Raw genomic sequence first — 21,244 nt, 5'->3', positions numbered from 1 at the left:
GGACCCACGACCCCCCCCCCCCCCCCGGCACCCCCAGCACCACGCCACACACCAACCGGTCCTGAAAACACGTTTTTTTTCCCCAATCCCCACCACCGAGCAAACGCGGCTCCCAGCCGCAGCGGCCCCGTGCCCGGCTCACACGGTGGCCACCGGGGGGGGGGCTCACACGGTGACCTTGACCCCGTGGGGGGGCTCAGACGGTGGCCTCGGCCTCGGGGGGCTCGTCGCCCTCCAGCAGGCTGTAGGCGGCGTGGGTCTGGAAGGGGCGCTGCAGGGGGTGCGCCAGCAGCTTGGCCATGCAGTTGTGCAGCTCCACGGCCGGCCCCGTCAGCGCCACCTCGTACTTGTAGTTGGTGCCCTTGGCGTCCAGGCTGCTGAAGAAGGCGTACAGCTCCTGGGGAGGGACAGGGGGGGCCCCCCCCCGGGTAGCGCGGGGACAGCGCGGCCCCTGCGCCGCACCGCCGCCGCCACCCCCCCGGCCTCGTCCTGCGCTCACCTTCCAGCTCGTCTCGTCCTCCTTCTCCTCCGCCCCGTTGTGGATGTAAACCACGTCGAAGAAGAAGTAGGGGCACTGCAGCATCTTCTGCGGAGTAGGGGGGGGCAACCGGGCACGGCTCTTGGATGTGCTGGGCACCACCCGAGCTCACCCTCACGGGGTCCCCGGGGGTCTGGGCACGGCTCTTGGACACGCCGGGGTGCACCAGGCACCACCTGAGCTCGCCTGCGGCACCCCAGGGGTCCGGGCACAGCTCTTGGATACGTCAGACACCACCTGAGCTCACCCATGCAGGGTCCCCGGGGGTCTGGGCCCAGCTCTTGGATGTGTCGGACACCCCCCGCGCTCACCCATGACACCCCGGGTGTCCAGGCACGGCTCTTGTATGCACCGGACACCATCTGAGCCCACCCACTCGGGGTCCCTGGGGGTCCAGGCATGGCTCTTGGACGCGCCGGGCACCCTCCGAGCCCACCTATGGCACCCCGGGGGTCGAGCCACAACTCTTGGATGCGCTGGGCACCCCCCGAGCCCGCCCATGGCACCCCGGGGTCCCTACCTTCATCTGCTCCGAGGCGGAGAACTGGGGCTGGCAGCCCGGGCGGCCGAGCACCAGGATGGTGCGCACCACGTAGGGCGGCGGGATGGTCTGCACGTTCTCCGTCACCGGCAGCTCGATCTTCTGCTGGCTGCGCCGGGGAGCCGGGGGGGGGGGACACACACGGGGCGGCTGAGAGCCCGCCGACCTTCCCCGCCTCGCTCAGAGCAAACCCTGCACCCCCCCCAACCCGCTGGCTGCTCGCTTATTTTTTAGGGCGAGGCTGAAAGCTCCCGAGCCCCCCGCGCGCCCCCCGGCCGTACTCACATGAGGTTGAAGAGCCCCTCCAGATCTGCAGCCCGAGGTAAGGACAGATCCCAAAAAACAGACCCCTCCCCGCCCCCGGGACTGCCGCGTCCCCCCCGGGTGGGGGTCCTGCGCTCAGACCCGGTGCCCGGGGGTGCCCCAGGGTGGGGAGAAAGCTCCAGGAAATTGTTTGTGGGTCCGGAGGGTCTGGAGTGGAAGGAGCCCAGCCTCACAGCCCCGGCGTGGCCACAACGGGGACGGCAGCGAGGCCGTGGATCTGCTGCCATCTGCAGGCAAAGGGCCTGGAAGGGCCCCGCTGGCACCCGAAGGGACCCCGCTGGCACCCGAAAGGGGACCCCGCCGGCACCCGAAAGGGAACCCCGCCGGCACCCGAAAGGGGACCCCAGCCCCGCAGGGCTCGCTGCCGGCACGGATACTGAAGGACTTGCAGACGACGGTCTCCAGGTCGTAGAGGCAGCTGCAGACCTCGCGGGGGTCCGAGGTGAACCCTGAGAGCTGAGGGGAGACAGGGTGAGGGGGGCACGGAGCTGTCCCCATCCCCGTCCTGTCCCCGTTCCCATCCCATCCCGTCCCCATCCCCATCCTGTCCCTGTCCCCATCCCGTCCTCATCCCCATCCTCATCCTGTCCCCATCCCCTTCCCATCCATCCCCATCCCATCCCGTCCTCATCCATCCCCATCCCCATCCTGTCCCCATCCCCTTCCCACCCATCCCCATCCCGTCCCGTCCCCGTCCCGCTCACCCACGTGGCGTCGTTGTTCACCACCACCAGCGCGAACTCGTGGCTCTTGTCGATCTTGTGCTTCGTCCTCACGAACATCTCGATCATCTTCTGGGAGATGTTCAGCGCGTTGGTCTTGGACCTGCGGGGCACGGCGGGGGGGGGGCACTGCGCTCAGCTGGGACCAGCCCCTCCCCCCCCCAGTAACACCAGTCTCTGCACCGAACCCCCGCCGCTCACCCATTAAACGACTCCAGTTTGGGCAGGGCCATCTCCTCGGCCAGGTCCAGGCAGATGATCTGGGGGGCGAGGAGGGCGGCTGAGCACCCCCCCAGCCCCGCCAGGACCCCCCACCCCACACACCCCGGTGTCTGTTGCGGGGGGGGGGGGGGCACCACCGCGGGCACTCACCACCTTCTCCGGGCAGTTCACCCGCGGCGTCTTCACCTGCACCTCGGTGGGGTGCGCGGGGCCGGGCCAGGCGGTGCCGTCGGGGGCGGCGGTGCCCTGGGGGCTGTCCTCGGCGCTGGCCGCCTCGCCCTCGCCCTCGCTGCGGTTGCCCACGCTGGCCTGGGCGCTCAGCGCCCGGTCCTCAGCGCCCTCGGGGTTGGAGCGGGTGCGGGGCCGCTGCTCCGGCGCCTTCTCCTCCTCCTCCTCGGCAGCGCTGCCCGGCTCCGACGTGTCCATGCCGCAGCCGCGCTCCATGGCGGGGTGCAAGGGGCTGGGGGGGTGTGGGGGGGGGGGGCTGGGGGGGTGTCGGCGGGGTTGGGTGCCCCCCTCCTCTCCCCCAGCGTACCCCCGACCCCATGCGCTTCCCCTCGCCTTGTGCGTCTCCTCTGGGCACCTCCCTGACCCCGTGCAACCCCCCCCGACCCCCTGCACCCCCCCGACCCCGTGCACCCCCCGGGCCCCCGCACCACCACCCCCAGCCCTTGTGGACCCCTGCCCCCATGCACACCCCCGACCCTATACACCCACCCCAGCCCCTGTGGACCCCTGACCCCATACACTCCCCCTCTCCCCATGCACCCCCTGTGTGCACCCCCCCGACCCCATGCATCCCCCCCGACCCCGTGCACGCACCCCCAGCCCCTGTGGACCCCCCCCCACCCCTGTGCACCCCTGACCCCATGCACACCCCCCGACCCCATGCTCCCCCCCGACCCCGTGCAACCCCCTGACCCCGTGCAACCCCCCCCCCCAGCCTTTGTGGACCCCCCCGCCCCTGTGCACCCCTGACCCCATGCACACCCCCCGACCCCATGCTCCCCCCCGTGCACCCCCCGACCCCGTGCACACCCCCAAGCCCTTGTGGACCCCCCCCAGCCCCTGTGCACCCCTGACCCCGTGCACCCCCCCTCGCCCCGTGCACCCCCTCCGTGCCCCCCCCAGCCCGTGCACCCCCAGTTCGTGCCCCCCCCGCCCTACACCCCCCTGACGCCGTGCACCCCCAGCACCCGCCCCCCCTTGCACCGCGCCCCCCCCTTGCCCCGCGCACCCCCCGGCGCGCGCTCACCCGCTCTCGGCCGCACGAGCCCCGCCCGCTGCTGCCCGGAAGCGGCGGCGCGCGGGGGCTGCTGGGAGTTGTAGTTCCCTGGGGGACTCGCCGGGCACGTGGGGGCAGGATGGAGCCCGGGCGGCAACCTTCAGCGGTCAGGCACCGACCCCCCGCACCCCGAGCACCCGTTCACGACCCCCTGCACCCATGCAACACCCCCTGCACCCAAAACATCCATGCACAACCCCGTGCACCCATGCACAACCCCGTGCACCGATGCAACCCCCCCCTGCACCCATACAATGCCCCCTGCACCCATGCAACACCCCCTGCACCCCGAAATCCCATTCACAACCTTCTGCACCCATGCAATGCCCCCTGCACCCCAAACACCCATGCACAACCCCCTGCACCCATGCAACGCCCCCCTGCACCCATGCACATCCTCCTGCACCCATGCAATGCCCCCTGCAGCCCAAACACCATGCACAACCTCCTGCACCCATGCACCATCCCTCTGCACCCTGAACACCCAAGCGATGCCCCCTGCACCCCAAACACCCATGCACGTCCTCCCACGCCCATGCACCATCCCTCTGCGCCGCCCCTTTGCACCCCTTGCACCATCGCCCAGCACCCGCGTGCCCTGAGCTGGCTCCCTCCTGGCCCCGCACACCCCAGCACCCTGTGCTGTGCCTCCCAGCACCCCAAATGTTCACGTGCCCCTCTGCAACCCCAAAGTCTGGGGGTTGTGCAAGGACACGACGCTGGGTGCACACTCTCAGTGGGGTGCACGGGCACCCGGATGTGTGGGGAGGGTCTGGCGTGGGGCCGAGGTGCCGTGGGGCAGAGCAGGGCTCTGGGGATGGTGTTGGGGTGCCCGGCTCCTGTAGAGCCCCCCAAGACGTCTGCATCCCCCGGCACAGGGCAGCGCAACGGTTAAGCGCGGGAGGCTGCGCCGGGGCTCCTGAGGAAGAGGAAATCTCGGCAGGAACAAGGAATGGGCAAGACCTGGGGTGGCCCCACGGGGCCCTGCCGGCAGCCCGGACGTGCCTGGATCCGGCCACGGCGCGGGGCCGAGCTGCGGGGCCGGGCTGAGCGGGCAGGAGTCGGGCCGGGATGGAGGAGGCAAGTGGGGTGTCCCTGAGGGTGCTGGGCGGCCGTCCCCAAAACTTGTCCCTTGTCCCCATCCTGGCTGAACGACGGCGGGTGGCGGCCCCTACACACCCCAAACACCCATTCGACCCCATTCTGCACCCGCGCACCACCCCTGCTGCCCCCTGGGACACCACCCACAGACCCTCTGCTCCCCACAGCCCCTGCCAGGCCAGCGGGTGGACGAGGACGAGGACGAGGACGAGGCCAAGGACGAGGACGAGACCACAGGGGGGGACGCCCGGGACGTCCCACCCCACGAGGAGCACATCGCCCGCCTGCTGGCCACCGTGGCCCGGCTGCAGCGCCGCGCCGAGCAGCTGCAGCGCCGCCCCAGCAGGTACCGGCACGCGGCGGCACCGGCACCGGTGTCACCGGGGCCATCACCAGCGCTTGGCCTCACCGCCCCGCAGGGAGGATGAGGAGGGCTCGGGGGGCACCAGCAGCCTCCCCGCTGAGACGCAGCAGCCTCGGGAGCTCGACGCCAGGCGCAGTGCTGGCGCTGGTCTGGAAGGTGAGTGCTTTGTGCCCTGCGGCACCGTGCCGTGCCTCGCAGCACCGTGCTGTGACGTACAGCACCGTGCCATGTCATAGAGCGCTGTGCCGTGCCATATAGCTTTGTGCCGTGCCTTTTAGCACCGTGCTGTGCCATACAGCACTGTGCCGTGCCATACAGCACCATACCGTGCCATACAGCACCGTGCTGTGCCATATAGCTTTGTGCCGTGCCTTTTAGCACCGTGCCGTGCCATACAGCACTGTGCCGTGCCATACAGCACCATACCGTGCCATACAGCACTGTGCTGTGCCATTTAGCACCACGCCATGCCTCGCAGCACCGTGCTGTGCCGTGCCAGGGCCTGACCCCATCCCCGCTCCCTCTCCCCAGCCCACGGCCCCGACCTCTTCGCCGACCTGCAGCACGCCGTGAGCTCGCTGGAGCGCGCCGTCTTCTCCCGGCACCGCCGAGCCCCGGCGCCGCCGGCGGAGTGGGCGCGGGCGGCCAAGGTGAGGCAGGGAGGCACGGGCAGCCCCAAAGCCCAGGGGATGGGCGCTGCCCGACCGGCCTCGTGCCCCCAGAGCCTGGAGGAGCTGGAGCAGGCGGCAGGGGCTCTGCCGGCCGCGTGCCGGGGGCCGGAGCAGGGCGAGGGGCTGCTGGATGCGGTGGCGAGGAACGCGGCGCTGCGGGCGGCCCTGGGGCACCGCGACGAGGAGCTGAGCCGCGCCACGGCCTCGCTGCGGGTGCTGCAGGGGGACCGCGATCGGCTGCAGGGGAAGGTGGGTGCCGGGGTGGGGTAGGGGGTGCCAAATGTGGGGAACCCCCCCCGGTTTGTCCCCCAGGGCTCAGCTCGGTGCTTGGCGCAGGTCCGGGACCTGCAGGAGGCTCTGGCCAGGCTGGAGGAGCCGGATGGCTCCGGCAGCGGCACCGCAGGGCTCGGCAGCACCCCGGGGCTGGGGGAACCCCAGGTGAGTGCGGGACTGGGGCAGCTCCAAGGGTGGGATCCTGCCCCGGCACCCGGCTCAGCCTCTCCCCTCTGCAGGACCTGCCCTTGTGCCTCCCGAGCTGCGATGGCACCCAGCCCCACGGCACCCAGCCCCACGGCACCCACGGCACCCAGCCCCAGAGCCCGCTCTCCCCCCAGCCCTCGGAGGGTGCCGGGCAGGAGCTGGAGGATCGGCTGCAGCAGCTGCAAAGGTGAGCCCCCCCAGAGCCCCCCCAGAGCCCCGGGATCCTCTGAGCCCCCGCTGTTGGGGAAACCGAGGCACGGGGCTGAGCGGTGGCGCCCAGGTGCGTGGAGAGGCTGAAGGAGGTGAACCAGCAGCTGGTGGCCGCCCTGCGGGAGTGCAAGAGCGACTCGGAGCGGCTCAGCATGGTGCTGGGGCAGCACGAGTCCCACAGCAGCGCGCTGCGCCTGGCCCTGCACTGCAGGTGGGGGACAGGATGGGACGGGGACGGGGCTGGGGACAGGCACGGCGCGGTGCTGAGCCCCTCTGTGTGCAGCGAGCGCTGCGCGGACACCTACGCTGCTCTGCTCGACCGGGCGTGGGCGAAGCTGGGCAGGGGAGGGGATGGCCCCGGAGGTGGTGAGTGGCAGCTCGGGGGGGGTGCGGGACACAGGGGGTGCTGGGGGACCTCGGGGGGGGATGCAGGGAGAATGCACGAGGGATATGGGGAGAATATCAGGGGATCTTGGGGAGGTGCTGCTGGGGTGCTGGGGACGCGCAGGGGGGATGCTCGGGGATGCAGGGGGGAGGTAGGGGGGATGCAGCGGGATGCAGATGGGATTTTGGGGGGATGCACAGAGGGTGCTGGGGGTCCCGGTCCCCAGCACAGCCCGGCTGTGGGCACGTACCGGTGAGGCCGCCTGCCCCGTGCCTAGGAGCAGCAGGGCAGCACAGCCTGGAGCAGGGGTCTGGGTCCGGTCCTGAGCCCACGCAGGGGCCGCAGCTCCCGCACCGAGCGGACCCGGACGGCCAGGAGGAGAGCGGGGCCAGCGCCTGCCCCGGGCTGCGGAGGTACCGGGGAGGGCACGAGGGTGGGTGGGGACCGGGCTGCGAGCACCGTGCCCAGCACTGTGTCCCCGTGCCCAGCTCGGTGCCACCACATCCCCGTCCCCGCAGCGCCCCGGTGTCCCAGGGGACGGAGGAGGGGGCCCTGCGGGAGTCCATCCGCCGGCTGCGCGCCGAGCAGGCGGCCGTGCAGGGGTCCCTGCGCGACGCCCCCGCGCCCGCCCGCGCCCTCACCCGCCGCGGCGAGGACGCCCGTGCCCGTGCCGAGCGGGCTCTGCGCGATGCTCGGGCTCTGCTGCCCGGCTGGCGGCGGCTGGAGAAAGAGGAGCTGCTGCGGGACCTGGCGGTGCTCAAGGTGAGGGTGAGGAGGGGGCACGTGGAGCCCCCCAGCTCTGCATGGCTTGGGGGTGACGATGCTGCCCTGCCAGGAGGCCATGGCCGAGCTGAAGACGCGGCTGCAGCTGGTGGAGAAGGAGAAGCGGGGCCTCGGGGTGCTGGCGGCGGCGCAGGGGCCGCGGGAGGCTGCGCTGCGCCTGGTGCTGCAGCACCTGGAGAGGGAGCGAGGCGGGGGCTCCCCCAGCCCCCCCAGCAGCTCCAGCAGCAGCGAGGAGGTGAGGCTGCCCTGGCTCTGCTCCCCACGGCCGGGGGCTCGCTGGGAGTGCTGATCCCCACGGGGGCTCCGCAGGATGCCCAGGTCACCCGCAGGGGAGCGGCGGCACCCAGGCACCCCACGGACCCGGAGAGGATGGGGCAAGAGCTGCTCCGCACCCAGGCCCGGTAAGGAACCTCAGCACCGGGAGCCCTGCGTGTGCCCCGGCACCGTGCCGGGCTCCGCCACGAGCGTGTCCCCCAGCATCGAGGAGCTGCACGCCCGGGCACGGGCCCTGGTGCTCTCCCTGGAGCAGAGCAGCGCCGCCAGCCGCGCGCAGCAGGAGCAGTACGTCACCATCAGCGGAGACTTCTTCCACGCCCACAGGTGGGCAGGGGGTGCTCAGCCGGTGCTCAGCACGCAGCGGGTGCGCGGTGCCCCTGCGCGTCCCCAAAACGCGGTACCTGCCTGCACGGCCTGGGTGCACGGCCCTCCAGATGCATGCCCCAAAAGCATGCTTGCTTCACGCCCAGCCCAAAAGCGAGGCCCCTTCCTGCACACCCCAAAAGCGCTGTTGCTCCGTGCACACCCCAAAAGCCCCACCCTCTCTTATGCTCTCCAAAAGCGTGGCCCCTTCTTGCACATCCCAAAAGCGCGGCCCCTTCCAACCCCCCTAAAATAGTGCCCCATCCCTGCACGCCTCGAGGGTACAGCCCCAAAACCGCCATCCCTTTGCGCGCACCCAAAAACCGCCGTCCCTTTGTGCGCACCCCGAAAGCACAATCCCCTTGTGCACACCCCAAAAGCGCGCTCCCCTCCCCAAAAGCACTGTCCCCATGCCCTGCGGTGACGCTGTGCCCGCAGGGAGCTGGCGCTGGCGTACCGGGGTGCCCGGCAGAAGCAGGGGGCCCAGCTGCGGCGCCTGGAGGCGCAGGCGGGTGCCCTGCGGCAGCAGCACGCCCAGCGGGTGCAGGCGCTGGCCCGACGGCTGCAGGCCCTGGAGCAGGGCCCGGCTGGCAGCGAGACCTGCATTTAGGGCCCCCCCCCCGGCCCCCCCTGTGTGGTGGGGACGGGGTGGACCCACGGGGACAATAAACCGCTGATGCTCGTGGCTATGGCTCGGCCAGACTGGGGATCGATGGGGGGGCTTTGGGACGGACCCGGGGCTCAGCTCGTTCCAGCAACAAAAGCCGTGCCCCCCCTGCACTCCCCCCCCCCGGTCTCGCGGCGCAGATGAAGCCGTTTCGTTATCCCTGACGTGGGATCAAAGGTGACGGCGGTGGCCGTGGCGGGAGGGCCCCATGCATATTCAGGAGGGAAGAGGAGCAGTGACCCCGCACCGGGGGCAGCCGCGCATCGCGGGGGGGGGAGCCGGCAGCGGGGCTGGGCTGGGGGCTGCCGGGGGGGAGCGGGGCTGAAGCCATCAGAGCAGCCCCCGGCGCGATGGGACGGCGGTGGGGCAGAATTAGGGCAAGCGTGGGGCAGGATTAGGGCGAGCGGGGGTCTCTGGTGTGAGGGTGCAGGGGGCTGGGGGGCAGCCCGGGGCACAGATGTGCTGCAGGGTGTCGGGGAAACTGAGGCACGGAGCTACAGCTGGGCCACGAGGAGGGCTGCGGCTCCCCGGGGACATCCCGCAGCGGAGTTCAAGGCTCAGCGGGTCGATATCCAGATGGAGAGGGCAGACAGGCAGGGCTGCGGGGACGCAGAACGGGGCTGCGGGGCAAGGCTGGAGGGCAGCGGTGTCGGGGTGCACAGCAGGGCTTTGGGGTGCAAAACAGGGCTGTGGGGGTGCAAAGCAGGGTTCTGGGGGTGAACAACAGGGCTATTGGGGTGCACAATAGGGCTGTGAGGGTGCAAAACAGGGTTGGGGGTGCACAACAGGGCTCTGGGGTGCACAATAGGGCTGCAGACCTGGGGGTCGCGGGGCTGCTGGCTCGGCCAGGTCTGGCCAGGCTCGTCGGGGGGTCCAGGGGGGCCCGGCAGTGGTGGCGGTGGCGTGGACAGGCTGACCCACGGGTTGAAGGTCAGGGCTCTGTGCTCAGACCCCTTTTCAGATTCAAATGGGCTCCTGGGGGCTTTGTGCGCGGGGTCAGGCTTCACCGAGAGCCGCATGAAAGGGCCGGGGCGGCCGGGGCGGCTTTCAAGTCCCTGGGTGCCGGGGACGGGGCGGGGGGGGGGGAGCCCAGACGGAGGCGCCACCACCCCAATCCTGGCTGCGGAGACCCCCCCCAAAAACCTGGGCACACCCTGGGCCTCTGCCAAGGCGCTGCCACCGGGCTGCTGGCACGGCACGGCACGGCACAGTGCAGCGTGGCACGGCACGGCACGGCACAGGACAGCTTGGCACCCCGCAGCACCGACAGCAAAGCCCTGGGCACCCCAGGAAGCAGCTGTAGGGTGCAGGCTCCCACCCCACAGCACTGCACGGCCGCCCTGGCTCCCTTTGTCCTTCGCCTCCCCGAGCAGCTCGCACGCCCTCGGCACGCACGCACATGCCCGCACGCAGGATCCGGCCCCGGGAACGCGGCGATAAGGAGCCGCACGCCCTCCGCCCCGCCGCAGGATCGCTCGGGCTCTGCAAACAGCTCCAGGGAGGAGCAAGGCCGGATCCTGCCTGGCATGGGTGGCCCAAAGGGGAAACCAGCCCCGGCGGGGGAAACTCAGCCAGGAGACGAGCTGAAAATCAGGGGATTGGGCTAAAAATCCCACAGTTCTGAATGTGTGGGGTCGTGCGCACCCCATGCGGGTACCCATTGGGTTCCCAGACCCTGGGGGGATGGACAGGCAGGCAGGCAGACAGACAGACGGGGTGTCTGTCCCTGCAAGGGCACCTATCCAAAAAAATAGGGGCATCCACCCAACAAAAGCCCCCGGGAAGCGGTGCTGCTGGTGGCAGGGGGCACGGCTGCCCCGCAGCCTGGAGCTAAATGGGGTGCAGGTAAATGGGTCGGGGCTGGCGGCGATGGCCCCCGGCCCCCCGGCGACGTCGGCCCCCATGAGGCTGCAAGCCCAGCCCTGCCACTTTGGCACCGTTTGCTTCCTCATCCTCCAGCTTGAAGGCTGTGGGAGGACAGGGGCTGCGCCACTGGGTGCCTCTGCCGGGCCGGACCCTCGGCGAGCCCACGCGGGGCGGCAGCGGCACGAAGCGCGCCGGCAGCCCCACGAAACATGCCGGCAGCCCCGACCCCGCGGGGGCCCTTTTGTGCGGGCGAGGCAGTGGAGCAGCGCGAGGAAGGAGGAATTCCTCCGGAGATCAAACGCCTTCGCCCACTGGACACCGACGTCAAAACAAACACGGCTCCCATGGCGGGGCCGGCAGCCGCGCAGGGGAGAAGATCCGATTTCCTCCTTTGTTCCTGGATTATTATTTTTTTGCAGGGGGCGAGGAGGAGGGGGAGAGGCAGGGAAAGGGCCATAAATCATGGCCTGACAGAGGAGAAAGGAGCCGCGGGGACGGCTGCAGGTGGGGGCGACCGCCCCGCTTCGCCCCCTCGGCCGGGCTGGGGCTGGCGTTGCCCCCGGTGCCCCCCAGCAGCAGCCCCCAGCCTGGCCTGGCCCCATCCTGCCCAGCTGTGGGGCTCAGCAGCCCTCCCCTCCGCAATCCCGCGGCATGCACCCCCGGCCATGGCCGCCCCCGTGCCCTGCCCGAGCTCCCGGGCACCTCGGCACAGCCACGCTCGCAGGTACCGCGTGAGCACGGATCCCTCCAGACAAGAGGAAATGGAGGTTTTATTTATGGCCGGAGCTGTAATCCATCTCCCTCTGCTGCTCCGTGGCCTTAGTGCTTCGCTTTATTTATTTATTTCTTTTCCAGCCTGCTTTGCTTCGCCTTCCCTTTAGCAGCAGCCGCCCCGGCCGAGGAGCCGGCCCCGGCGCGTGGGCTGGGAATGCCAAGGCCGGCGGCACGCGGCGGTGCCAGCAGCGCTCACCCGCAGCCCGCCCCCGGTGTCCACCCCCCCCCCGTCCCCGTCCCCACCTCCACCCTCTCGCCCTGCCTGGGGTCCCCCGTGGGGACAGCCCCCCGGCCCCGTGCCTTTCCCTCCGGACTTTGTCCCCAAGCCAAGGTGAAAGGTGCCGGGAGACACCGGGGCCGCCGCTGCGGCATCGCTGGGAGAATTTGGCCCCAAGGTGAAAGGCGAAGGCGCAGCGATAGCGCGGGGCTGTTCCCGGGTCAACCACCTTTCCGCGCAGCTTATTCCTTCGTTAATAATTAACCGGGCGGCGGCACGCGGGCGCTGCGGGCACCCTGGCCCACCCGGCCCTGGCGGGGCCAGCTGACGAGCCCACCTAGGCCTGGCTTAATTAACCAGCCCGCAACTGGCTTTTGTGGGGCTGCGCGGAGCCAGCTGGTGCCCGAGGACCCCCGGTGCCGCCGGAGCCCCCGCGACACGGCCCCGTGCCCTTGTCCCGCCCGGTGCCACCGCACCGTGACCGAGCTGTGCCCGCTGCTTTTGGCTCCCTCCTGCCCGTCCCCAAGGGCGCATCCACCCCAGGCTGCCCCCAGCCCCTGGTCACCCCCCCCCGGGGGCTCTGGCACAGCACCGCGCAGCGCACGGGGACGCAGCGCTGGGCTGCAGCCCCGGGGGGCTCCGGCGCGTCCCCCCCTTATTGCAGCGGTGCCGGGCGCTGCCAAGCCTCGGTCCGGGGGGGTGCAGCGAAGGGCTCCGAGGAGGCCACCCCCCCGTGTCCCCCCCTTGTCCCCGGCCACCCTCCCGGGGACAAACGGCCCCTCTCCAGCGTGGCACGGCCCCATCCGTGGCGGGCTCCGTGCGCCCCGGCGCGGCTGCGGCTCCGCTCCCGGCTCCGTGCGCGGGGACCGCGGTTTGGGGGGGGGGCGGCGGAGCCCGGGGCCGGGAGCGGAGCTCGGGGCGGGGGGGGGGAGGCCAGGGGGTGACCGGCAAAGGGTTGGGGGGGCGCTGGCGGGGCAGGACCCGGCGGGCGGCGAGCGGAAGGGGAGGAGGACGGGGAGGAGCATCCAGGGCGGCCACCGCGGCAGCGGCTGAACTTTGCTCTTTCGCGGGAGGCGGGGAGAGCCCGGGGCTCGGCGGAGCGGGTCCCGCCGGACCGGGCTGCATGCAGCCTCGGCGGCGGCGGCGGGGCCCGTAGGGGCAGGGGGGGCCCGGCCGGGACAGCGGCGCCTCCATCCCTGCCGGTGCCGAGGAGCGGGAGCGGAGCCGCCGGAGCGGGGGCAGCGGGCAGCGGGAGGAGGAGGAGGAGGAGGAGGAGGAGGCGGCGCCCCCCCCGCATGCGGCGGATCCCCGGGGGCGCCGCCGAGCCCGGAGCCGCCGAGCCCCGCCGGTGGTGGGGGGGGGGGGCGTGGGGGGGGGGGGGGGGGATGCGCGGCGCCGCGCCCCGCTCCCGCCGCCGCAAAGTTTGCGCGGGGCCCCCCCGTTAAGCGGGGCTGCGGGAGTTGGGGGGGGGGGGGGGGGGAGCGTGGATAGGGAGAAACCAAGAAAAAACAAGACAACAAAACGACAAAAGAATATATATATAGGGAACCGGCCCCCATCCGCCTGCACCCCCTAGGAAAAAAAAAAAAAAAAGAAAAAAAGGAAAAAAAAAAAAAAAGAAAACAACGACAACAACAAAAAAAAAAAAAAGCAGAAAAAGCAACTTGCTCAACTCGCTCCGGGAGGCGCCGGCCGCCGCGCACCGGGGGCGCCGCTCCATGCGGCGGCGGGGCCGGTGCTGAGCCCCCGGGGCCGCGGAGCCATGGCCATGGTGGCCGGCGGCTGGGGCGAGCCCAACGGCGGCGGCGGCGGCGGCGGCGGCGGGGAGGAGGCGGCGTCCCCGGCGGGCGGCGGCAGCGACGCGGAGCACGGCGAGGAGGAGCGGGCCGGGGCGCCCGTGGACTGCGTGGTGTGCGGGGACAAGTCCAGCGGGAAGCACTACGGCGTCTTCACCTGCGAGGGCTGCAAGAGCTTCTTCAAGCGCAGCATCCGCAGGAACCTCAGCTACACCTGCAGGTAGGGGCTGGGGGGTGGTGGGGACCCCCCCCCCTCCCCGTTCCCGGGGGCGGCTGCGCCGCGGCGTGCTCGCAGCGCGAGCGGTGGCACCGGTGCGGCTCGGTGGTGGCCACGCTGTGGCTCGGTGGTGGCCTCAGTGCGGCTCAACGGTGGCCTTGGTGCAGCTCGGCACTGGCCCCAGTGTGGCTCTGCGGTGGCCCCGGTGCAGCTCGGTGGTGGCCCCGCTGTGGCTCTGTGGTGGCCCCGGTGCAGCTCGGCACTGGCCCCAGTGTGGCTCTGCGGTGGCCCCGGTGCAGCTCGGTGGTGGCCCCGCTGTGGCTCTGTGGTGGCCCCGGTGCAGCTCGGCACTGGCCCCAGTGTGGCTCTGCTGTGGCCCCGGTGCAGCTCGGCACTGGCCCGGGTGCAGCTCGGTGGTGGCCCCGCTGTGGCTCTGCAGTGGCCCCGGTGCAGCTCGGTGCTGGCCCCAGTGTGGCTCTGCGGTGGCCCCGGTGCAGCTCGGCGCTGGCCCCAGTGCATCTCGGTGATGGCTGCTCAGCCACCCCGGTGCAGCACCGATGGTGGCCCCGGTGTGGCCATGCAGTGGCTCCGCGGTGGCCCCGCTGCATCGTGGGGTCCTCCCGTGCTCTGCGCCCCACGGAAGCGGCCCCAGCCCCTGCAGGGATGGGTGTCCCTGCCCGCTCCATCCCCAGGGCCGGTGGCAGAGCGGGTCGTCGTCACCGCCCGGCTCTGCTCCAGCATTAATTGCCATTTCAGCCTGAAAATGCGCCGAGGCTGCGTGTGAGTCAGCCCGGTCACGGCCGCGCTACCCTGAGAAAAGCACCAGCACGGCACCGAGGATAATTTTAACCGGAGGTGTCGAGGGCCTGGTGCGCTGCAGGGCGCTGATCCTGCGCTGCCCTTGTGAAACGCCGCTGACGGTGCCGGGCCCAGGGGCGGTGATCCTGGACGAGCCCCTCGACCCACGCAAAGTTGGGAGCTGCAAATAACTCCAGAGCTCCTGGTGGGCTCGTGGATGCGCAGGGCTGCCGTGCCCCGGGACGGGGATTGGGGCTGTTGGCAGCACAACCGTGCACACGGGGCTCACGCGCAGGGCAGGACCCCGCGGCACGTGCGGGCGCTTCCAGCGGCGTTTGCTGACCCGGGTGGATGCGGCGAGCACGGCACCCCGCGGCCGCACCGGGTGCCCCGCTTTCTCCCTGCCCGAGGGGCTGCCGGCTGCGACCTTCGCCTCACGGTGCTGGGATGGCACCGAAAGGAGCGGGGCAGTGGTGCTCCCGCGGCGGCTGCCGTCTCCGAGCCGCCTTGCTCTCGTTTGGGCGGCCTAGATTCGTCCTCCCCCACACCTCTGCTCTGGCACCGGTGGCGTGGCACCCGTGGAATGGTGCGCGCATCCTCCCCGGCGCTGCCTCAGTTTCCCCGGCTGATCTGCGGGATGAGAGGTGCTGGTTTCCTCCGTCACGAGCCGCCGCATGGGATGGGTTGTGTGAAGACGGGGCACACGTACGGCTTTTGAGAAATGCCAGGTTCCCCATTGCGGGTGAAACAAAGGAGGTGCAAAACCAGGGCTCCTCGGGGCAGGAGGGCTGCGCCCCAGGTGCTGCCGAGGTGCGGAGGGATGCAGGGCGCAGCACCCCGAGGTGCTGTGAGCAGCCCAGCCCTCGCCCCGTGCTGGTCGCCTGCTGCAGGTGGGGTCCGGCCCCCGGCTCGGCGGTGCAGCGGAGGGTCGGGAGTTTTCCAAGTGCGCAGCAACTATTGAAGGGGCAGGGAACAATGCTCTCCTGTGGCAGCCCTGGCATCTGCTTTGTCGAAGGAGTCAAAAGCAGCAGCGAGCCAAGATTGCTCTAATTTGAATATTAAAAGTGAGTTGGATTCAGTTTAGTTCTTGCGCTAAATAATTACATGTTCTAATTACATAATTAGCACAGTATACGCCTTTTGTGTTCTCACAGTTTCCCAGGTCGCTGCAGCGGATCAGCTGGGAAACTCGCTACGAGCTGCCGGCGTTAGCCGAGGCTATTTTGGGTTTTTGTGGGGCCGGGGGGGGGCAATCAGGCGTGCCCCCGCCGCGCTGGCCCTGGGGAGGGTTGGCCACGGTGCCAGGCGCGGGCGCCTGGCTGATGAAGATGTAACCTGCCGTTGCGATTAGCGATCGCTGCTCCCCTGGAATAACTTTTATCAGCAGCGCGTTCGGAATGTGTTAAGCGCAGCGGTGATGTTCAGGGCGAATTAATTCCGGTTTGAGCGCCGCGGGAATCCCTGCGTGCCTCTCCTCCGGAGTCGTGTCGGAATGAGGATGTTCGTGTCGGGGCTCCCAGGCAGAGCCGAGCTGCTGCCGGCCCGCGGCACGGCCTGCGACTTCCTGCCTCTTGCTTTATATGGCTTAATTTTATTGCCAATTCATTGATAACCCCTTTTCCTCCTCACAAACCACGGCGGCCGCTGGGTGGGATGTGAGCGCCCGCTGTCACCCGCGCCCTGCTGCGGCCCTTGGCCGCTGGGATCGGGGCCACGGGGCTGAGCCGCCGGCGATGCTTCGGGAACGTCCCTGGCAGCCTGGCCCAGCCCAGCTTTCTGCCCTTTTACCCCAATTTCACCCCGTCGATGCCCAAGCAAACCCGTTGCGTGGTGCGGGACCGCTCAGGGCCCAGGATGAGGATGCATTTCCAGGGGGGCCATGAAATGGGCCTGACCCCATTTCAGGCTCTGAGGCCGCTCAGGGGGCGTTGGGGAGCATCCCCCTGGCCGGCGCAGAGCGGTGGCCCCCAGGACCCGGCCCCACAGCGGCCGTGCCCGCAGGGGCAGCCCAGTCCTGCAGCTCCGTAGGAAATAGTTGGAATTCCTCGCGCGGCCGGGGCCACTCCTGCCTCCAGCCAGCGGCCTCGTGATGGGGGCGCGGGGCATTGCCGGGGGTGGGAGCCCCCAGCCCCGCGCTTCTCTTCCCTCTGCGGAGCTCCTCCCGTGCCGCGGGGGCTTCTGCGGCTTTCCCAAACCCCTGGGCATTGCTGGAAACACAAACCCTCAGCCCTTCCTGTTGGAAATAGCTCGCGGTCTCTGTTACCATAGCATCTGCGTGCGGGCGAGCGTGTGTGTGTGTGTGTGTGAGTGTGTGCACAGGGGCGGCGTGGCACCGGGAGGAGGCTGCGGGGCCGTGCCCGAGGGCACCGGCGCGGGCGGTGGCGGAGGAGCCCGGCGGGGACGTCGCGGTGCTGCCCGGTGCCACGTCTGCCCTGTCCTCCCTGCAGGTCCAACCGCGACTGCCAGATCGACCAGCACCACCGCAACCAATGCCAGTACTGCCGCCTGAAGAAGTGCTTCCGCGTGGGGATGAGGAAGGAAGGTAACGCCAGCACCGCGGGGACGGGGACGGGGACAGCTCCCACCCGGGCCACCAGCCCCGTGCCGCTTCACCGGGCGCTCGCCCAGCTCTCCGAAAACCTCTCACCCTCTTTGCAGCATCAGCCTGGGGCCAGACCTCCCTCTTTTGCCCCTTTTTCCTCCTTTTTCGCCCTCGGGGCCAGCGGAGCAGGTGGTGTTTGTTTAGAAAGCTGCGCGCTGATAAGGTGACACACCTGGAGCCGCCCGGGCGCGCGCCCCGGGCGCGGTGGAGGTCGGCTGGGAACGGCTCTGCTGCAGCCGGGGCCATGCAAATCCTGTTGAGAGCTGCACGGCCGCTTGGCTTGGGCCAAACACCCCCCAGGCTGCTGCAGACGGAGCTGTCCTGAAAATGAAGGATTTCAGCTCAAAGCAGAGGCAGCAGCAGGGTGGCACGCGTGCGCCTGGGGTGAGCTCAGGGTCGCCGTCACCCATGGTGCCGCATGCCCCCGTCTGATCCGGGCTTCAGGGGTCCGGGCTGGGATGGAGGGTGCTGAGCTTCAGCTGCGCACCCTGGGGGCCGTGTCCCTGCTGCAGGCACGAGCCGGGGCTCGGCGTAGGCTCGGCGCAGTGCTGGGGCTGCTCAGCGGCAGGTGGCATTAACGCAAGGAGCAGGGAGAAGGGTGCTGGAAGCAGGACAGTAATTCCCTCCTTTCCAGAGGAGTCGAGATGGCATTATTGCCACTTAGCATGATTTAGAGCTCTCATTTAAGTGGCTCATGAACAGCCCATAAATTAATTACTAGGGACTGAGCAAATAGTGGGCGCTAATGGGAGAGGGGGGAGCTGAAAAATGGCTCTCCCCGCACGCAATTAGGAGGGGGAGTGCCCCGGGGTTAACGACACTTCCAAGATGGACGTTTTATTTGCAAATAAATGATTGCCGCCATGCAATGACCTTGGGCAGCAATCGCCCTGCGCCGCCGCAGCTGGTGCGGGGGGGGGGCCGCAGTGCCGGCGAGGCGCCCGCTTGGGCACGGCACAGCTGGAGCCAGGTCCCGGCGTCCTGGCACGGGGTCGGGCGGTGGCGCTTTCCCAGCCCTGCTGCTGCTCGGAGGCCGTGGCCAAGGAGCTGCCAGTGAAGCACCAGGGTGCTGAATACATGAGCGCAGCAGCTCGCATGCGCCGCCTCCCTCTCCTGCAGCGCCTGAAAGCCGCCCGTTGTTCGCGGGGCTGCGGGCAGGAGGTGCCAGGATCCGTCCCTGCGCAGGGCACAGAGAAGCCCGGGTGCACCCACGGGTCCCCCGGGAGCTGGGTGGAGGGAGAAGCTGGATGCGGGATGCACAGCGCGGTCAGACACCCCCTCTGCTTCCCTCTCAGCCGTGCAGCGGGGCCGGATCCCCCCCACGCACTCCAGCACCAGCCCCAACACCATGCCCAGCGGGGAATACTTCAACGGGCAGCCGGTGTCGGAGCTCATCTCGCAGCTGCTGCGGGCTGAGCCCTACCCGGCCGCCCGCTACGGCTCGCAGTACGCGCAGCAGGGCAGCGTCATGGGCATCGACAACATCTGCGAGCTGGCCGCCCGCCTCCTCTTCAGCACGGTGGAGTGGGCTCGCAACATCCCCTTCTTCCCCGAGCTGCCCGTCTCGGACCAGGTGGCCCTGCTGCGGCTCAGCTGGAGCGAGCTCTTCGTGCTCAACGCGGCGCAGTCGGCGCTGCCGCTGCACATGGCCCCGCTGCTGGCCGCCGCCGGCTTCCACGCCTCGCCCATGTCGGCCGACCGCGTCGTCTCCTTCATGGACCAGATCCGCATCTTCCAGGACCAGGTGGAGAAGCTCAACCGGCTCCAGGTGGACTCGGCCGAGTACAGCTGCCTCAAAGCCATCGCGCTCTTCACGCCGGGTAGGTCGACGCCGCCGCCGCCGTGCTCGAGCCCCATATCCACCCCACGCAGCCGTGAGCCCGCAGGGAGCGTCTCCTTCGGGATTTGGGGATCCCGTCTCCATTGGGATTTGGGGAGCAGGGAGCATCGGGGGGGGGGGGACCTTGCACCCTCAGCACCTCGCTGCTGTGGTTTGAAGCATCCCGGCTCATCCTTCTGAGGGGCTGAGCATCTCTGGGGTGACGGAATGAGCAAAACAAATCTCCCCGTGCACTAACGGGTGTTGGGAACCTCCCCATCTGCTGGTCCGTGCGTGCTCGGCGTGATCCACAGAGAAGCTGCAGGCTCTGCAGCAGCCCCTTGCAGCTGGAGCAATCCCCACGTGCAGCATGGCCTCGGGGGGGGGCAGCCCGCATGGACACCGTGGGTGCCCTCGCTTCGGGTGGGTGCAGGCGCGGGGCTCTGCATCGCGCCTGGCAGGAGCTGGGTGCTGATGGAGAGGGGCAGGGGGTCCTGGGGGGGGGGTGAAGGGGGGGGGTGTCTCTGACCGCAGCCCCCTCCCCTAACCCCTCTCCATTCCCCCCGCAGATGCCTGCGGCCTCTCGGACCCGGCGCACGTGGAGAGCCTGCAGGAGAAGGCGCAGGTGGCCCTGACCGAGTACGTGCGCGCGCAGTACCCCTCGCAGCCCCAGCGCTTCGGCCGCCTCCTGCTGCGGCTGCCGGCGCTGCGGGCCGTGCCGGCCTCCCTCATCTCGCAGCTCTTCTTCATGAGGCTGGTGGGGAAGACGCCGATCGAAACACTAATCAGGGACATGCTGCTGTCCGGGAGCACCTTCAACTGGCCCTACGGGACGGGGCAGTAGGGGACAAAGACAAGGATGCTCCCGATGGGGACGCCCCGGGCACCCCTGAGATGCCAAACCCCATTTCCCTCCGGAGACGCAGCCGGTGCCGTCCCCAGGGCCCTGAACTGCTCGAGCCCCCCGTGACTCGTCCGCCCGGGGGCTGCTCCCCCCCGGGGTGAGCCCCGAAAGCCGCGCGGTAGCGGCATTGTGCTCCGGAACCCAACGGTACCGCTCCGCTCGCTGCAGGCGGCCGCCGGACTTTTCCTCAACCCCGCCAAGCAGAATTCGGCCGCCGTGGGGCACGGAGGACCCCGGGCAGCACCGGGGCTCAATCCCGGCTCCGTAAGGCAGGATCCGGCCCGGGGAAGGAGCCTCCAGCCTCTTGCTGCCTGTCCCCATCCGGATTGCAGGCGTCGGGGTGGAGGCGATGGAGCTGGAAGCAGCCTCGGAGCGGGGGGCTGCGCAGAGGGGTCCTGGCACGTGCCCTCCCCCCGAATCCTGCCCATGGTGGGCAGGGGCTCATTCAAAGCCCCTTCGCACCCTCCCAGGACAGATCTGGCCTCGCGGACTGAAGCGCCGACCTCGGAGCAGCCCTTCTGGGGCCAGGCTCCCGCCCCCCAGCCCTGCACTTTCCACTGAAGCATCTCCGACACCGGGGCGCGGGGTGGGCGATGTTGGGGGGGGGGGCTGGGGGTGTCTGGCACCGTGCACGACGTGGGTGCAATTACAGGCGTCCTTCCTGGGTGCTCTGCACCCAGCCCAGCCCCTTTTCCCCCCCAGGGTCACTCCAGCGCCTTCCCTTCCCTGCTGCTGCTTGCTTGCTTGGTGCTTTGCCCCCCCCCCCCCCCCCCATGGATTTTGGGGAGGGGTAAATGGATGTGGGCATCCCCCCCCCTCCCCCCCACTCGCTCTATTCCCATGCCTCATTTTTAAGCCAGGACCAGGTGAGAGGGGGGTGGGGGGGAGCCAAAAAAATCAGTCTGGAAAGTGGGGGCACTGGGGGGACGGGGGGGGGGACACACAAACGGGGCTGGGGGGGGCGTCCCCGTCCCCCGCCCGGGTCCTCGCAGCGAGGCTCTGCTTCTCAGGGGTACGTGCTGTGCAGACAGAGGCAGGATTCGGCGGGGATTTGTCATTTAGATTGATTCACTGAAAAATATAATCCTTGTTCAATGATACTAAACAAATTAACGGAAGTCAATAAAGATGTTTCTTACAACGCCGGGGGGCTGTGCTGGACGGGGGTGATGCTGAACCCCCCCCCGGGTGGGGGGAGATGGGGTCGAGCGGTGAATTAAGCCCCAAAAATGCTGGGGGGGGAGTGGAGGGTGATGTTCTTCACCCCAAAGGTTCCTCGGGGTGAGTAAATCCCAGTGCACGTGGTCTGGCTGGGGAAG

At 69.7% G+C, this 21,244-nt stretch overlaps 3 protein-coding genes across 9 annotated transcripts; 2 read left to right on the top strand and 1 right to left on the bottom strand.

The window, feature by feature from the left end:
- Window positions 1–59: 59 nt before the first annotated feature.
- BABAM1 (BRISC and BRCA1 A complex member 1) lies at window positions 60–3,731 on the bottom strand. Its single transcript, XM_080566497.1, has 9 exons — window positions 3,603–3,731; window positions 2,498–2,807; window positions 2,327–2,385; window positions 2,108–2,228; window positions 1,781–1,859; window positions 1,365–1,389; window positions 1,059–1,188; window positions 500–586; window positions 60–397 (listed from the first exon to the last, which is right to left on the bottom strand). The coding sequence occupies exons 2-9, from the start codon at window positions 2,789–2,791 to the stop codon at window positions 197–199; spliced, it is 996 nt and encodes a 331-aa protein (XP_080422623.1). The 5' UTR covers window positions 2,792–2,807; window positions 3,603–3,731; the 3' UTR covers window positions 60–196.
- A 141-nt stretch (window positions 3,732–3,872) lies between these two features.
- USHBP1 (USH1 protein network component harmonin binding protein 1) lies at window positions 3,873–13,448 on the top strand. Of its 7 annotated transcripts, none has more exons than XM_080566485.1 (14): window positions 3,873–4,712; window positions 4,901–5,253; window positions 5,629–5,747; window positions 5,820–6,017; window positions 6,105–6,206; window positions 6,281–6,435; window positions 6,529–6,669; window positions 6,742–6,824; window positions 7,070–7,256; window positions 7,332–7,605; window positions 7,679–7,861; window positions 7,936–8,027; window positions 8,104–8,226; window positions 8,704–13,448. In XM_080566485.1, exons 1-14 carry the CDS (start codon window positions 4,585–4,587, stop codon window positions 8,873–8,875), a joined length of 2,310 nt encoding a protein of 769 aa, XP_080422611.1. In that variant the 5' UTR covers window positions 3,873–4,584; the 3' UTR covers window positions 8,876–13,448. The 7 variants fall into 7 exon arrangements, with proteins under 7 accessions (XP_080422611.1, XP_080422612.1, XP_080422610.1 ...); XM_080566487.1 differs by lacking the exon at window positions 8,704–13,448 and having other exon boundaries at window positions 4,573–4,712; window positions 4,901–5,079; window positions 5,153–5,253; window positions 8,104–8,697; XM_080566488.1 differs by lacking the exon at window positions 8,704–13,448 and having other exon boundaries at window positions 4,603–4,716; window positions 4,911–5,079; window positions 5,153–5,253; window positions 8,104–8,697.
- Window positions 13,289–21,066, top strand: NR2F6 (nuclear receptor subfamily 2 group F member 6). The gene is made up of 4 exons (XM_080566496.1): window positions 13,289–13,805; window positions 17,048–17,142; window positions 18,498–19,022; window positions 19,591–21,066. Exons 1-4 carry the CDS (start codon window positions 13,552–13,554, stop codon window positions 19,863–19,865), a joined length of 1,149 nt encoding a protein of 382 aa, XP_080422622.1. The 5' UTR covers window positions 13,289–13,551; the 3' UTR covers window positions 19,866–21,066.
- The last annotated feature ends 178 nt before the right edge of the window (window positions 21,067–21,244 follow it).

This window comes from Anser brachyrhynchus (assembly GCF_964034855.1).
Source record: "Anser brachyrhynchus genome assembly, chromosome: 23".
NCBI lineage: Eukaryota > Metazoa > Chordata > Aves > Anseriformes > Anatidae > Anser > Anser brachyrhynchus.
This window is presented reverse-complemented; position numbering and strand designations above follow the sequence as displayed.